This window comes from Mirounga angustirostris, unplaced genomic scaffold, assembly GCF_029215605.1.
Source record: "Mirounga angustirostris isolate CCGP_5_RB_7025 unplaced genomic scaffold, mMirAng1.0.hap1 SCAF_3, whole genome shotgun sequence".
NCBI lineage: Eukaryota > Metazoa > Chordata > Mammalia > Carnivora > Phocidae > Mirounga > Mirounga angustirostris.
Genome location: NW_026991711.1, coordinates 101,683,702 through 101,700,902, shown reverse-complemented (window position 1 = coordinate 101,700,902; position 17,201 = coordinate 101,683,702). Strand labels below are relative to the sequence as shown.

At 41.4% G+C, this 17,201-nt stretch overlaps 1 protein-coding gene across 7 annotated transcripts in view; it reads right to left on the bottom strand.

Moving 5' to 3' along the window:
* MGAT5 (alpha-1,6-mannosylglycoprotein 6-beta-N-acetylglucosaminyltransferase) overlaps positions 1-17,201 on the bottom strand; it is a 336,998-nt gene that overhangs the window by 118,374 nt on the left and 201,423 nt on the right. For all 7 annotated transcript variants that reach the window (XM_064586440.1, XM_064586441.1, XM_064586438.1 and 4 more), the window contains 4 exons: positions 14,495-14,566; positions 12,686-12,847; positions 9,123-9,292; positions 5,725-5,859 (listed from right to left, as the gene is read on the bottom strand). In XM_064586440.1, the coding sequence (XP_064442510.1) occupies positions 5,725-5,859; positions 9,123-9,292; positions 12,686-12,847; positions 14,495-14,566 (539 nt within the window). The remainder of the gene's footprint in view (positions 1-5,724; positions 5,860-9,122; positions 9,293-12,685; positions 12,848-14,494; positions 14,567-17,201) is intronic.

Here is a 17,201-nt window from a genome sequence, read left to right as displayed (position 1 = left end):
TGCCCCCTCGCTAGGGCCAAGCGTACGGTGCAGCCTAATGAAGAGCTGCTGAAGAAACAAAGAACTACCATTTTTAGAAGTGGCCATGGTCTGAATATTTGTGTTCCCCTCCCAAATTCTTAGGTTGAACCTCTAACCCCCCAAGGTGATGGTACTAGTAAATAGGGCTCTAGGGGTGATTAGCTCATGAATGGGTTTAGTATTCTTATAAAAGGGACCCCACAGGGGCTTCTAGGTGGCACGGTCAGTTAACTGTCTGACTCTTGATTTCGCCTCAGGTCATGATCTCAGGGTTCTGGGATGGAGCCCCGCGTCAGACTCTACGCTCTGCAGGGAGTCTGCCTGGGATTCTCTCTCTCTCTCCCTTTGCCCCTCCAGCTCCTGATCTCTTTCTCTCTGAAATAAATTAATTTAAAAAAGAGAGAGAGAGGCCGCCTCAGAATTCCCTTGCCCCTTCCAGCAGGTGAGGACAAAGTGAGAAGTCTGAGACCTGGAGGAAGGAGAGCCTCGCTTGACCACGCCGGCTCTCTGTCCTTGCACTTCAGCTTGCAGAACCATGAGCAATGAAGGTTGTCTCTAAGCCACCCAGACTGGCATTTTGTACAGCAGCTCGAACGGACGAAGATGGAGGTCTTACTCTCCGTAAAGCATACGGCACACCTTAGCTCTTTCAACAGTCATTTACCATTTTCATCAATTAATAAGAGTATTTATTTTTAGGTAGAGTTTAGAACCTCCCTTAAGAGGCAGTGTTGATTTTTCTGTCAACTTGACAGGACTGGGATGTTACTGCTTTCTTCCAGAGCCAGGAGTAAAACTGAAGATGTTTCATTTGGCTCGTCCAACAAAGTCTTCAAACTGGGTCAGCCAAATATCTGGTCTACCACCTATTTTTGTATGGCTTGTGAACTAAGAATGATCTTTATGTTAAAAGGTTTTTTCTTTTTTTTTTTTTTAAAGGGATAGTTTGTGACATGAAAATTAGATGAAATTCCATTTTCAGTGTTCAGAAATGAAGTTTTATTTCAACCTAGCCACGCCTAATTGTTTACTTAGGGTCTATGGCTGCTTACACTCAATAATAGAGAACTTCAATAGTTGCTGGAAAGACCATATGGCCAGCAAAGCCTAAAATATTTACTACATGACCCTTTATAGAAAGAGCCTGTCGATCACTGCTTTAGAGTACACATACACAAAAACAACCAATTCAAGAATCAATGCTGAAACCTCCTACATTAATTAACTCATTCTTTCAATTCATCACTGATTCTCAAGCCATTGATGTACATTTAGCTTGTGTCTGGCCAATAAAAATAGCTGTTTTCTGTGGTTATACCTTATCAATACTCCTGAATGGCTCTTCCTGGACCAATGAGCATAAAAGCAAATAAATATTAAAGCCCACATTTTAAGGGCGCCTGGGTGGCTCCGTTGGTTAAGCATTGGCCTTCGGTCCAGGTCATGATCCCACGGTCCTGGGATCGAGCCCCACATTGGGCTCCTGGCTCAGCGGGAAGCCTGCTTCTCCCTCTCCCTCTGCCTCTCCCCCTGCTCATGCTCTCTATCTCTGTATCGCAAATGAATAAATAAAATCTTAAAAAAAATTAAAAAAATATTAAAGCCCACATTTTATAATCAGATAATGGCAAGTGAGTTGTAAGTATCGGATCCAGTTTCTTTCTTCCTTTTCCCACTACGATGAAGGCGTTCTCTTAACTTTTTTTTCACATCAATGTGTGATTCAGAAAAATAAAATGCAAACACCAGATTGGATTTTCCAGAAAAATCAACAGCAAATCGCCACTTTCGTGTGATGCTTTTCTCATCTGAGATCACCACCCTTTCTGTAGACAAGAAAGGGAGGAAAAGAAAGAGGATGGGAGCGAACACAAGCTGACCACAGAAAGCGTTTCCTTATTTTGGATTCCTGCGTGGCTCTCAAGGAACATGCTACCATTATAGTAACAATTTTCACAATTAGCACCAAGAATGCATCATCAGCCTGACAACCGTCAACCACAAGGTGGACGGAAATGGGAGCCCACAGTCCAGGAAAAAAGAAAGCTGGGGAGCCAAGGAACTGACCCATGTGTGTTTTCTCTGGTCTCTGAGTAGTTTGGGGCATTCCTTTTCTCTTCTTTATAAAACATTGCCATTCCTTAACTTATATATATATTTTTAGTATCAAAGTTTGCATTAAAAACTTACATCAAAACCTCCTATACTGTAACTAACTCTTTAACTTGTATTTTAAAATAAGCCACTGGTTGGAGCCAGTATATTTTCTTCTGAGAAAGATGACAGCATTCAGAGAACGTAGGGACAACAGTGGCTGTTCTGTAGAGGGTTGTTGCAGAGCAGGAGGGGAGGGAGGGACACACGCGGACAGGTGGGGGTGCTCTGCTCCTGCCCAGGGGATGGGGCTGAGCCTCAAAGATTACAGGCTCTGTGCAAGCACAGCAGGGAGGAACAGGCCATCCTTGTCCTAAGAAACCTCTGTCTCGAAGGCTTTGGCTACTTCTACTCAGTTGCAATCCACTCTAACAGGGTATACGCCTCTCTAGCTTTGGCGTGTGATTTTATTTTTAACTTGGGAGTTTTACTGGTTTTCTTTTCAATTTAGAGAATTCAGACAAACCCTGATGATTCAAGACTCCTGGTGGGAGCCTAATGCCTGCAAGCCGGGACTCTGATACTGTGCTACATGATGCTGGGCTTCTCAAGCCAGTGGAAAGCTGTAGCATGAAAGATCAAATGTCTGAGAAACTTGGAATTCTACTTCCTCCTACGTAAGCTTTAGTTTGGGAATCATCTATTTTTTTAGCTGACCTGGGTTTGTTTTATAAACTAGAGGCAGGGAATGGATCTCTGTGTATGGCAGAGGAGGTTTAACATTATAGTTTTCCTCCTTCAATCACATTCTACAGCTGTGTTTTTGGAACTGGGTCTGTGTTGTTAATATTTATGCAGTTCCTCTAATGTCTTTTGTGTGTCTGAAGCATCAGGAATAGACCGATGACTTAAAAAGATATTTGCCTTGCTGCCCGAGGCAACTGGCCTCCTTCTAACAGGAATCGCTGCGGTCATGCCAAATGACTTCTGGAACATTCTTTTTGCTCTGAGCCACACTACTATAAGATGGACAACTTCCTTGCCAGGACCTACTTTCTAATTTGGAGTTGGATGTAAAACATGGTGTATCTTGCGCTATTTGCACCTCACTTTCCTGTGTGTCCTCAATACTCAGCAAAGACCTCATAGGAAGAAAAATGGGTATGAGTTTTGCAGTCCCGAGCGGTATACTAGTGGTATGTAGGCACTGAACACATGTTTAACTGAATTTCTTGGGTCCCTACATAAATTGGAAAGAATTTACAAGTATGTTTCCAAGATCAACAGGACTCAAGGTTTTGCTCCTAAATGGAAGATCAGATGATACCTTTACATTTAATGGAATTCCTGCCATGTACCATCAACCAAGATGGATTTACAAGTATGTTTCCAAGATCAACAGGACTCAAGGTTTTGCTCCTAAATGGAAGATCAGATGATACCCTTACATTTAATGGAATTCCTGCCATGTACCATCAACCAAGATGAATTCAGAGAGTCCTGACCATGTTAAATCTTCAGAAGGGAAAGAAGTGGGCAAGAAACTTTCCAGAGGACCTGCTTGGTCTTTGGATGAAATCTTAGCTTCATCACACCACAAAGACTGCAAGGCTGAAGTCCTAACAGACGTCCTGCCAGCTAGTATTACTAACATGGACGATGATTTATTAAAGGGAGGATAGATACTATACCCTTCCATAAAATTCCTCTGAGACGGTGCCTTTTCATCCAATAAGAATCAAATACCAACGGCTGGTGACCATTTTAATAATGAAATCATCCTTTTTAATTGACCGAAACACTACCACTGAGGACATTTTTCTATCCCAACAGCCCTTCTTAATGGTGAGGATATGTGAGTCTAGGGATGCCCGTGATGCCTCTGTCCTTTCGTACCAGATGCCTGCCATTTGCTAAATGCCAGAGAACAATAGCTCTGCCTTTCTTTCCTTCTTTAATGCTGTAGCTAAAAGGGAAAAAAAAAATGATTGTTTACTTACATGGCTTATTAACCAAAAATAAAGATGGCTATTTCCACATAACTGAGAACAAATGTGATGGCTTGTGATGTATGAAGATTTCAAGGAAAAACAAACCAAAAAAAACCAGGAATAATGTGATGCAGAAGGTAGAGTGCTATCCTGGCCCAAACCAAGATTTTTATTTTGCTTTTTGATGAAACTGTATCCAAAAGGAAATGAAAAGTGCACAGACACCTCAATCAATCCCTTCCTTCTGTCCCTGAGCATGGCACTGCCGAGGGAGAAAAAAATATTGCTACTGGCAAGAAAACTGCAAGAAAATCTACAGACAATGATGTTTTCCCTACTATGTTTCGGAGAATCTTGATATCTTGACTTTTTATTTCTTTTGAATATCTACTAAAGGACTTGCAATCTGATACAGGCTTGGAGATTAAAGTTAATAAATAATATTAAATTATAAACTAATCTGAAATGGACCTAGTTCAAGTTGTTAAGGATTCAATTATTGCGTCAAGTTACAAGAACACATCAAAACATCTCTTTACACAATAGCAATAGAAAAGAAACACATGAAGAGATTTTAAGCCATGCTACTTGAAAGATTTTCCAAGTGTTCTTCTAGGAAGTTGGTTGAAACTATAGGTCAACATTCACTATCAGCTAGTCAAGTTGGTACTAACTTCAGGATTTTTACCCAAATTTATGTACCACTGACACCATTAGATAAAATATGTTTATTTACATCTATTGGAAACTTTTAAAGGCCATAAATGAAAGCCAGTACCAACTCTAGTAAGGGGAAGATAACCAAAAATAGCGTATTTCTCTTCTTTAAAAATTACTATTAAATTTAAACTGGATACTTTGCCTGAAGGCTGAAACTGACAGCTACCCTCAGCTTGTTAAAAATGCATGTAAGTGATGCAAGATGTGCTGGAGGTACCACAGCATCAAACTAAGCCTTTTTAGAAAGATTGGAGGAAATCTGAAAGATTGATAAACTTCATTATATAATTCATTGTTATTTAATGCCATGCTTGTGTACCATGTAAAATCATCTCAAACACTAAATCATGGTCCCAAACCGACACAGAGGGAAACAATGGGTTCTTCTCCAAAATGACAAAGGCGTGCACTTGGGTCATTCTCAGTATAGGTCGTCTTAAAAAGTGCAAAACCCCAGCATTCAGACAAGGTATTCACAGCTTTCTCTTCCAAAAATGACAACTCATGAGGGAAAAGGGAAGAGAAATGAGTCATCATCTCAAACCTGAGCAATGTAAGAAATGACATTTTCCACATTTTATCCAAATTGTTACTTAAACAAATGATACTGGGTGTAGGCACACAGAGAGGAATGAGGAGTATTAATGAAGGTAGAGAGGTGGCTGGACACTTATTTTCTATTCCTAAAAGAAATCAATGAAAATAATGAATAGCCTTTGAAAGTAAAAAGTCACTGGGGAGAATGTGAATTTCAATTAGGAATAAGAAACCTATTCCACACAGTCCAAAAGGTAATATTTGATAAGCGTTTTCTGCCTGTAACCAATGCCCCCCTGTTTTAAAAAAAGAAAAAAAAAAAAAAAGCTCTATTAACTTCAGGACAGCATGTAGCACTTACTGGTAGTGAACCCAGGATGGCCCAAGAGTTTTCTTGAATTGAGCAAGTCCTACGATATCAATATAAATGAGCTCAACGATCCTGTCTCCTACAGTTGGGCAGCCAGATCGGTTTCCTACAACCTTCTTCATTATCCTAGAAAAAGGACAGGAGAGAGGAAAAGAATAGTAACTTATTTCAAGATATGACACTTAGCAACATTAACAGGCAAACAAACATCCCAAGAATGTTGTTGGGGAGGATGGCATGGTCTGTCCCAATCTGCTGCCTATCCAAATTCTGCTCACCAATCAGGGCCTATCCAGAGCCTTGATTCTGATTCTGGCAAAAATAAATGGTGGCACACACGCACGTGTGCACGCGCGCGCACACACACACACACACACACACACTCTGAAACCAAGAAGAGCTGGGTCTGAATCTGTCTCTACTATCTAGCTCCACTAGCAGCCACGAGATCTTAGACAAGTCACTAACCTTTCTGGTCTTTCCTCCTCATGAGAAACAAACAAAAAAACCCGACCTACCCACAAAACAGGATTTGTGACAGAAAAGATAATAAGAAAGCAACATGTCAGGGATTCTTCAGGTGTTTAAATGAGGTATTAAAAAGAAAAGTGCCTCATGTGTCCCAGATACTCAGTGGCTATTGCTTTCCCCAACAGAACCTGTTCTCATTACTCCAGCCCCTACTGACTTCCTAAAGGTCTTCAATTTCTAGCCACTACAATATAAACTTCTATACTGTCTTGTGCTGTTTCCTAATTTTTTCTATGTCAATTTTTTCCTTCTGACTAGACTCTATTACATAACCGGCACTGTGGTTTATAATTTTTCGTTGCCCTTCCTTCCATCTACCCATCTCCTCACCCATCCATACAAACCCACCCTTGCACCCAGAGAGAGCTGACATACTTGGTCATAAGCCAACTTCACGTGTGGGAGTAAAAACTGCTCACCGAACCACACTGCCACTCACACCCAGAAATCGGTCCTCACCGATGCCTTTTATCCCTGCCCACCCCCCATAACCATCCCTCACCAAATTCTGGCCACCCTACTTCAAAGGACGAGTCCTAGGAGCAGGACTCTGCTCTGTAGCTCGGTACTGCCACACCTTCAGGTACCCTCCTCCTCCTCCTCTCATGTGGCCCTCTGAAATGACCAGGTTCTGTATAACCAGTTTCTTCCCAAGAATTTGGAAGTATTTCTACACAGGGCCAGACAGTAAATACTTTCGCCTTTGGAGGCCACACGTCCCCTGTCTCAAGCATGCAACTCTGCCCTTGGAGAACAAAAGCAGTCCTAGGCAATCCATCCACAATGGGTGTGCTGTGTTCCCGTGGGAGTTCCGTGACAAAAACACACAGAAGACTGCATCTGGCCCACGGTGCCAGTGTGTGCGGACTCCTGGTCGACCCTGTCTTCAGCGGTTCCCAAACTTGTCTGCACATTGGAATGATCTGGGGGCATCGAGATACTCATGCCTGGGTCCTGTACCCACAGGTTGTGATTTAATTAGTCTGGCATATGGTGTGGGCACTGGGAGGCCACAAAGATCCCCAGGTGATTCTAATGTGCAGACATCTTCAGGAACCACTGCTCTATGTGGCTTTCATAATTACCCTCTTAAATAAAACACATCTGGTTCTGTCACCAGTGCTTAAAGCACTCTATGGACTTCTTGACCAACAAATGAAGTCTCTGCCTGATAGTCCTTTAGTACGCCTTTTCTGACCTCCCTAGGGAGCGCCTTTCCCTAGAGTTCCCACAGTTTTCCATTTATTCACCCACTCACTCATTCCTTGATTCATCCGTTCACTGGTTTGCTCGGTAACTAGTCACAAGCACCCGCTGGGTGCTGGGCACTAGTCTAGGTGCCACATACACCATGGTGAGCAATAGTCACTGTTGCTGTACTCTCTTGGCTTACGTTATGCATCCATGCCTCAATTAGTACTAATCACATTGCAATTAGTGTAATTATTATGCGATGTATTAGCCGTAATTACCAAAAGACTGGCATTTCCTTGAACACACGCTGGTCATCTCTGTATACCCCATACCGGGAACCAGTGCCCAGAAAGCACTGAATGACTGCTGAATGTAGGGACGCCTCAACTGCACAGGCCATGTACACAACGTGTTTTAAAGCAAGCAGGAGGCAGTGTGCTGAAGGGACATGGGTAGTGCTGAGGGGTTCAGAAGGCCTCGGGTTTATCTAGATCCACAAGGAGCAATTTAGTAGAGTGGTCAAGAGCACAGCCTTTGAGGTCAGACAGGCTTCGCTCTAGTCCTGGCTCTCACGTGTTTTCCACGTGTTCTTAAACAACTCAGTTTCCTCATCGTTAAAATGCAGAAAGCAACAGCACTCACTGCCAAGTTTGTGTAAAAGTACGTAAAATGCTCAGTATCCGATGCACAGTAGGTGCTCAACAAACGTTAGCTGCTAATAGTCGTCATCAATACTGTGGTTATCCTAACTGTTGACCCTCCTGCTGTAACTAATGCCCTGATCACAGTTTTAGCATGTAGAAATCATTTAAAAAATGACAGTTGATATTATTGCTTTCATCTCAACAGTGCCACTCCTCAGGTGTGTGGACCTTGGCCCTAACACAAGTGACATCTCTGGGCATCAATGTCATGGACAATAACGTAGGAGTGGGGGGGGCATATTTTGTTTTAAACACCCTTCCATCTCTAGAAATGTTCACTCTAGGTATTTCTTCTGGAGCATTTGGCATACTGCAACATGATAACTTGGCTGCTGGGAAGAAAGTCTCCATGGGCAGTTATCCAAAGGAGTGAAGGGGTGTGAAGCATTCCTGCCTAGCCATGCTGTGTCAGTCTACAAGAGATTAAGAGAGGGCTAGAGCCAGAAGAAGGTTTCAGGGAACTAGGAAAGCCAGGTAGAGTTAACAGACTCAGACTGGAAAGTTGGCTTTACTGAAAAGAAGATTGGATCAGGGCTTTCAAGAAACTCATTCTATCCAAATTAAATTATAAACAGGAACCTGCCCTGTTTTAAGATTTGGAAGGCTTGAAGTTGAGTAGGGAATGGTATGCATTTCAGCAAGAGACAGGGAATTAGGAAAGTCAATAATGTTTTGTGCTGCACATGTTGGAAGCACCTGTAATAGCAAAGAATAAGCTCCTTAGTTTGAATTTTCTGGCATTCATTTATGAAGCCTCTGGAGCCTGCAACTACAATGAAAACATATTATCCTTTTCACAGTGTATGTATTTAGCTCCTGAAAATAATCTTCTTATCTCCTGTTTAGTGAATTATCACTTTCATTTTCCTCCACAAGAAATTACACACTAATAGAGGGCTTTAAGAGTTTACAATTTCTTTTTTGTATTCTGATTTTAAAATTGAAAAGTAATCTCCTTACTCCTTGAGCTCAGCCAGTGAAGCTGAAATCCTAATGTCATGGCCCAGTAAGTACAGAGATGTAATTAAATCACTCCACTGAACTAATTCACCAAGAGGGCCACCACTGAAAGCTGTCTCTGCTATCTTAAATCCAGATTCCTTAGTCAGGAGTCCCAGGTGAACGAGGACCTGAAAAAAAAAACAAAACAAAACAAAGGAGAGGCATATATTGATTCCCACTGAACCAAGTACAAACTCCATAGTAACACACCAAAAGCAATCAACCAATTCTAAAGTGATGTTTACGTTCTAATGAAACCTCAACATGGCGTAAGATTTTTCTAAAAGGTACAAAGAAATGGAAGGAAATAAAGTCACTACTGCCCCTTTTATGGCTATGAACATGACATACGGACAGTGTTTCTAAAAAGCAGGATAACATTTGGGAAATCAGAATTAAAGGAGAATAAGCCAGGGCAATAAAATTATCGTTTAACAATATTGGTTTTTTTTTCCCCCACAGCTGGAATATTTTTAAGGTTTTAACGTAAAAAATTCCAAACATAGCCAAAATCAGACACGATAATGCAGTCAATTCCAATGTACTCATCATATAAATTTCACAATTATTAACTCAGGATCTTAATGTACACCCCTCATTTTCTCCCAACCCCTCTAGCTTTTGTTGAAGCAAATCCTAGAGATCATATCCTTTCAACTGCAAATACTTCAGTTTGTATCTCTAAAAGAAACAAACCTTCAGTTAAAAAACATAACCATAACATCACTATCACCCCTAAAATAGCTATTAATTCCTTAATATCATTCAATATCCAGTTATCTTTTACACTTCCTCAACTGTTCCTTTTTTCAAGCACAGTTGTTCAAGTCAGAAGTCAAATAGATTGCATAAACTATAATTGTTTCATTTATTTCTCAGGCTTCTTTAACTCCATCCTTTGGGGGTGGGGAGAGTTTTAAATCTGTCAAAGAGACTAGGTTGTATTTCCAGTAGAGTCTCTCACACTTAGGGTTTTGCTGATTATATAACAGATTCCTCCACCCCTTGTATTTATAGTAAATTAGTAATTAGATCCGCGGGCATGATTCAATTCATATTTGATGTTTTTGGCAACACTACTTCATAGGTGGTACTGTGTGTTTCCACTAGTGGGAACGTCTGGGCTCTCTGGTGATGTTAGCAGCTACTGATGATCACTAACTAGATGCACTCATCCCTTAGGGGTTGCAAAATGGTGATACTTTATTATTCCTTCTGCCTTTATTAGCTGGAATGCTTCTATAAAGAGAAACTACCTCCCCCCCCCCAATCAACTATTTGGCTCTGCTGAAGTATGGTTTACACAGAAAAAGCCCGGGAAATATTTCACTCTTACCCTTTATCAGTTTTCAAAATAACAGATTTGTTTGTTAGCATACTCTAATGACCATCAACGAGGCTTTTTAAAGGTATCATTATAAAATCATGGATAGAAGTATATTAGATGCGTTTCAATAAGCTGTAGTTATTATCCTTACGGATTATCAAATTGTCCCATCTTGCCAATGGGAGGCCATTCAAGTTGGCTTCTAAGTTCTTCTGACACAATTCTAGTAGTCTTTGAGAGTTTCTTTGCTCCCCAGTATGACAGATGTTCCCGGCTCATCATGTACAACTTCTGTCTCAGACCTTAACCAACGATTTTTCCATTTATACCATTTAGTGGAAATGGCATCTAAAGATCAAGTTCTGGTGCGTAAGGGGACTCTAGTTAATCATTGTCTGTAGCCCTTTTCAGTGGACGAAGCTGGAAATTTATTTCTCCTCCAGGATAAAACCAATCATAAATTCACACTGGTACTTCCCATTCAAACTCAGGATTACAGTAGCTTTGCATAACATTATCCATCTTACATATGTTATTTCCTCTCTCCCACATGGAAAATCCCACTTCTCCAGGATACTAACATTAAGTCCTTAAGCTTTATTCCAATATGCAGAAGGGATTCAGAATGAGAATATCTACACCACCACCTACTACGTGTAAACTTAGTAAAACTCAGTAAAACTTCTCTTAAGGTATTTTGCAGTTTTTTTGTCCTTTGTGATATACCATCAGAAATGCTCAACTGGCTGTGTTCTAGTCACTAAGAACAGTCCTTCTTTGTGTGTTTGCTGTAAAAGTGGGTACGTAGTCAGCTCAGGTCTTATTTTCTTTGTAATTTTTAGATACTGTTTTTTTTCCATAATTCAATTTTGTTTTATACTATGTCAAGTGATTCTAGTATCAAATCTACAGAGAAAGATATATTTAGTTAAGTCTAGTTTCTAATCCTGTTGCCTCCCTCCTTCCCCATATTTGACTCTCTTTATTGTGGTACAATAGATGTTAATATAACATTTAATATTTTAACCATTTTTAAGTGCACAGTGGCATTAAGTGCATCCACAATGTTATGCAACCAGCTCCACTATCCATCTCCTTTAATTTCATGGTTTATCCATTTTTAAAAATATGATCAAGCATAAATGTATATTATATATACATCATGTGTGTGTACATGCACATATCTTTATGTATACATGTAGGTATATAGATATATAAAATTATCTCTTCCTTTTAAAAATAATGTTCACTGTTCTCCATCTACTATTTATTGACCTATATATAGGTCAATATATCCTAGAGATTATTGCATAGGATTATGTAAAAATACTCTAGTTCTTCTTACAGCCCACCTGGATTTTTGACCTAATTCTCTTCTACAGAGGACTATCTGGGGCCTGAACATTTGGACCTACTGTCTCATAAATTCAAGGGATTTAGCAGAATGGAACCACTAAACTGTCACTTGGGGTTTTGCAAGTTCATCATCCCTATTTCCTTTTTTTGAGGATATCAAATTAGTCAAATTAGGAACACCAAAGTCATTTTTAATTAATTTTTAGATGCGGGTAGTAGAGATCGCTTAATTTGCTCTGTTGTCATCCGGACAGTTACTCTAAAGCCAAGGCCATTTAACCTATAACTATAGGCTATAAAATCTTTCATGCTCAGGGTTATTCCCGGAGGTTTTCTAAGCAAATCCTCATGAACTTCAGACAAATTGGCCCCAGTTTAATTGATAGTATCTCTCCCTCAAGAACAGAAGCAGAAGCACCAACTCAACATAGCAGCAATGGAACGCACCAGTTGCCCAAAGCCCAGAACTGACAAATACCACAACCAGGAGACTGCCAAGATGATGTAACAACAAGTTCTCCAAGGTTGTATCTGGGTAAAGCCAAGAGGGTTAAGTTTCCTGATGCCACGGGGACAGTCAGGATAGTTCAAAGGAAAATCTCACAGGCAGATACTGGGCTTGGCTTCACCCAAGAAACATGTGTGCTGGTCCCTGCTAAGCAGGATTACTGTAATTGGGGAAAGGAAAGCCCAAAAAAGGCTGTACAAGAGACTGAGCAGATTCACCCTGAGGGAATATCATTTGAGACATGACATTTCTCTTAGTCTTGTTTCCAAGCAAAATTGAATTTTAAAAGAAAACTGGCATCTAACTGAACTGAATTCATCAGAGACTCACTTTCTTCCGCTTTCTCTTTTCAAGATTCTGCTTTTCTGCCAGGGACTTGATTGCCTGGATCCACGCATCAGCCATTCGCCGGATCCGGAGTCTCATCCACCGGAATTCTTCATGCTTTTTCATCATGCTGTAGAGAATATTAAAATCTGTACGAATCTCCGCCTAGAAACAGAAATTTAATAAAAATGAACAGAAGATAAAAAGTCAGAAGGCATAATGGCTGTCATGATGTGACATTTGAAAACTTGAAAGAGCTAGTCAATTAAATGCAGGGCTTCAAAAGTGAGGCTTGTCTGCTGCACAGCTTTACTTCAAGGCCCCAGGATTACAAATTAAAGTAAAGGCCCCTGACTGCTGATCTGCTGTAGGGGACACCATTAAAAAATGAGAAATTGAGAAAGGCCCAGCACAGTCATTGCAAAGCCCCGAGTTACATTTAAATGCATTTTTTTTTTTTTTTTTTTTTACAATGAGTATGCTTGATGTACCTTGAAATTCTCTGCACCCGAATTTATTGCCACTTGGATCTACTGCAAGGCAGCAGACTCCTGGAAAAAGTAAAGTCAATTCTTAACAGGCTGCTTGGCATTGTGTAGGTTGCCAGGAAGCTTTAGTCTGCCCACAAAGTTAAGCAGGGAAATAAATGCTCATCTTCTAGTTTTGTCCCAATCTCAAACAAACAAAAGTTCATTATTTTTTAAGGAATTTAAAAGCCAGCAATACCATTTTCCTACCATAGCTGAATAAAATTTAAGACTCAGGCCAGAATAATTTAAAAGCCAGGAAGAACATTTTTCTAATGTAGCTGGGTACAACCAGTGATCGGAATAACAGAAAAATAGTAGCACTCCTATTTATTTCTCGTAACATCTAAAACATGCTAACTCCATCCCTCAGCAGTCATGCACTTTGTTCTCAACACTCACCTGATCCCTTCTTGACCCAACCTTCTCCCAAGATTCCCATGGCCTACTGCATGGGTCAGCACATTGTGGCGGGGGGGCCAGATCACGCTGCCAGTTTTGGTATAGAAAGTTCCGTGGGAACATGGCCACACCTGCTCATTTACATCCTGTCTATGGCTGCCCTTTGCACTCAAGGTCAGAACTGAGCAGTTCCAACAGAGACCTTACAGCCTGGAAAGATAAAAATATTCACTATCTGGCCTTTTACAGAAAAAGTCTGCTGACCCTTGGTCTAAAGAATAGACATAAGCTTTTAATATGGCACAGAAAACCTTTCATGGTCCCTACTGATCTTTCCCATCTCATCTTCCACCAAAGCTCATCCAACACCCTATGGCCTTGTCCACTGAACTGCGCTCTACTCCCTGAAAACACCAAACTCTGGTGTGAGCACCTTTCCCCCCCACACATCAGACACACCTTCCTCTCCTTCATCTACTGTGAACTCACTCATGCTTTGAAATTCAGCTCCAATGTCATCATCTCTTTGCAACCTCTCCTAACCCCTGCAGGCTGAGATGACTGCTTTCTGACTCACTTCCATCGGCCTGTAGTTCAGCTTTTACTTGGGTGTGGTCATGATTTTCACCTGTCACCCTTATGAGATCGCTGAGCGCCCCGCATCTGGCACCAGGTCTCATTCCTCTCAGGAGCCTATCACTCAGGACCCCCCAGAGAATCGCTCGAGAAACAGACACTACTGGTTAACTGATCCACAGGCCTGCGGAAAGAAGTTCTTCAGTTTACCACGATTTCAGGTTACAGCGGGCATGTCTAGCCGACTCCGCAGGTATCCCTCGGCATGAGAACCAAATCACAAGCCTAGTTTCCAAAAATCACTCACCAATGAATTATGATCAGCTTCTTCATAGGGATTTTTTGCTCTCCAAGGTAAATGAGGACACCAATTTTCAACCTGAAAAATACATGAGAGACACTAAGTCTGCTGGTTCGTTTGTACACCACGTAATGCTCACACTAAGCACCAAGCACACCGTTCCTGACACACAATGAGCACTACATTTAAGGGGGTTGTTACTACTATTAGACTTTCATGCTTTCAGCGAGCAGCACAGACGCAGGGGACCTCTCACACGGAACAACAGCAGCAAAGGAATCAAGGAGCCCACAATTACACTATCTGTCCTTCAAACTACTTCACAGTGACTGACTCCTTCATCCGGTAAGCCTCATGCGTCTATATCAGACGGAGAGGGGTGGGGGCGTCTCAGAGCAGCAAGGTAAAAGACGGAGATTGCAGGGGAATGAGAGGGGAAGGACAGGCATGATCCGTTATCTGTTGAGGCATGTCTGGAAAGGAAACCACGTGACATTTGAGCCACAGAGCCCCATCATTTATCTCAGAATTAGGAAAGCAGCTGATCCTTTAAGGCTAATTGATGAAGGCTTTCCCTCATTTTCTGGCTGTTCACTTCACACTATGTCATCTCAAGGAAGAAGATGGTAAAAACTATTGGAGAAAGAGATAAAAGGAAGAAGGAAAAAAAAAAAAACCCTCAGCAATCTTGCAAGAGCCACTTTAGAAGATGGATTGTTTTGTCAATGCAAAGAAGTTTAGAGAGTTGAGGGGAAGAGGAAAAGTGCCCAATTTTACAGGAATTACTTCAAAGAGGCTACCGAAGAAAATTAGGCAAAAAAAAAAATTACAATTTTTAGTAAAAGAAAGACGAAAACTGCAGTGACGAATATTGCTGGCCTCTTTGTTAAAACTGGCCATATGATGCCAACCAAGGTGGCATATCCCCTGTGTACACGTACGTGATGAGATTATTAAAGATGGCTAATAAACAGTCATCGAAAATATCTTTTTCTGCGATCTTTCACCGGCTAGGTGGACCTACAGAAATACACGGAGCAAGTTGGGGGGGCATCCTTGGAAGGCCGCAGCCTTCTCTGCCAGGAACACAGATTCCGTCGAGATGGTGTGCCCTCCAGCTCTGGGTGCATTTTCAAACACACACAGCAGTTTCCCTCATCGAGAAATTGCTCTTAATGCCAGGTGATTTTGACTATGACCAAAATAACTGCGTGATTTGCATAAAGCCATCTGCTACTGCAAATGATGGGAAAGCAATAAGCGGAGGGCAGCAAAGCTTGGGGGAGGGTGGAATTCCTGGATAGGAAAAGAGCAATATTCTCTCTCTTTTTTTTTTCTTGTGAAGCAAAATTAGACTTTACCGTATTTGTGAATGACTTCAGAGACTCAAAAGGACTCCCCAGGAGGAAAGCTGAAATGGTTTCTACTCATAAAAAAAAGAAAATACTGACTTGCCTTGGATGCCCATGTCTAATTATGGAGACCTTGCAGCAATATCACCATGAGAAGCAATATCTGGGGCTCCACACATGTGAGAAATGAGGGAAAACCAGCAGAAAAGCAGCCTATAAGCAGGTGAAGCCTCAGCTGGCCCCAGCAGCAGTGCAAACATCTGTACCTTGGAATCTTAGGCCAGCGTGAATTATTTACTTCAAATTAAATTCTTGCAAATGGACTAAATAAAATATCGCTATGAGGCATATTTATAACATGAAGGCTTCCCATGGACTGCAGCTTAGCATTTTCCACCGTGAGACCTTCAATCCCACACAAAACGGATGAGGAGGAGCGAGCAGGGTACAGATCTGAAGTCAGCCTCACACTAAATTAAGTAACGACATGTTCACGGCCACACGTCAGGATAAAGAATTTCCCCACAAATAGCCTAATAGGGAAAGATGAAACAAGACTGTGCATAAAGAAAGTCAACCAAATGGAGAGACATGAGCGAGACGAGATACTGACAAAGAAAAGTACATTCCCTCCTTGCTCTTCCACCCTCAAAAGAACCTCTCAAAATTCACTCAGATGAAAATACTGTCCGAGGGGATCTTCTAAAATAGGACTTCCCTACAGAATACTTAGGACTTTAATTCCTCTTTGAAAGTGATCATTTATCTCAGTTCTTGTTACTCTAAATCACTGGATAATACTTTGCAAGGTTTCAAGGGCATTGCTGAAAGTACAGAAAACGGAGTCAGTGCATTTTAGCTTTTTAGCAAGAAATCTTCCTGCTAGGGTGGCTCAGTCGCTGGGCATCTGCTTCGGCTCAGGTCATGATCCTGGGCTCCTGGGGTCGAGCCCCGCGTCGGGCTCCCTGCTTGGCCGGGAGCCTGCTTTTCCCTCTCCCGCTCCCCCTGCTTGTGTTCGCTCTCTAGCTGTCTCTGTGTCAAATGAATAAATTAAAAAAAAAAAAAAAAAAATCTTGGGCGCCTGGGTGGCTCAGTTGGTTAAGCCACTGCCTTCGGCTCAGGTCATGATCCTGGAGTCCCGGGATCGAGTCCCGCATTGGGCTCCCTGCTCAGCAGGGAGTCTGCTTCTCCCTCTGACTCTCCCCCTTCTCATGCTCGATCTCATTCTCTCTCTCAAATAAATAAACAAAATCTTAAAAAAAAAAAAAAATCTTCCTGTTATATATTCACTCGTAATGGAGGAAAAACCAATTATGAACATCTTTGACACCAAATGAAGATGGTGGGTTTTTAAGGTTGCT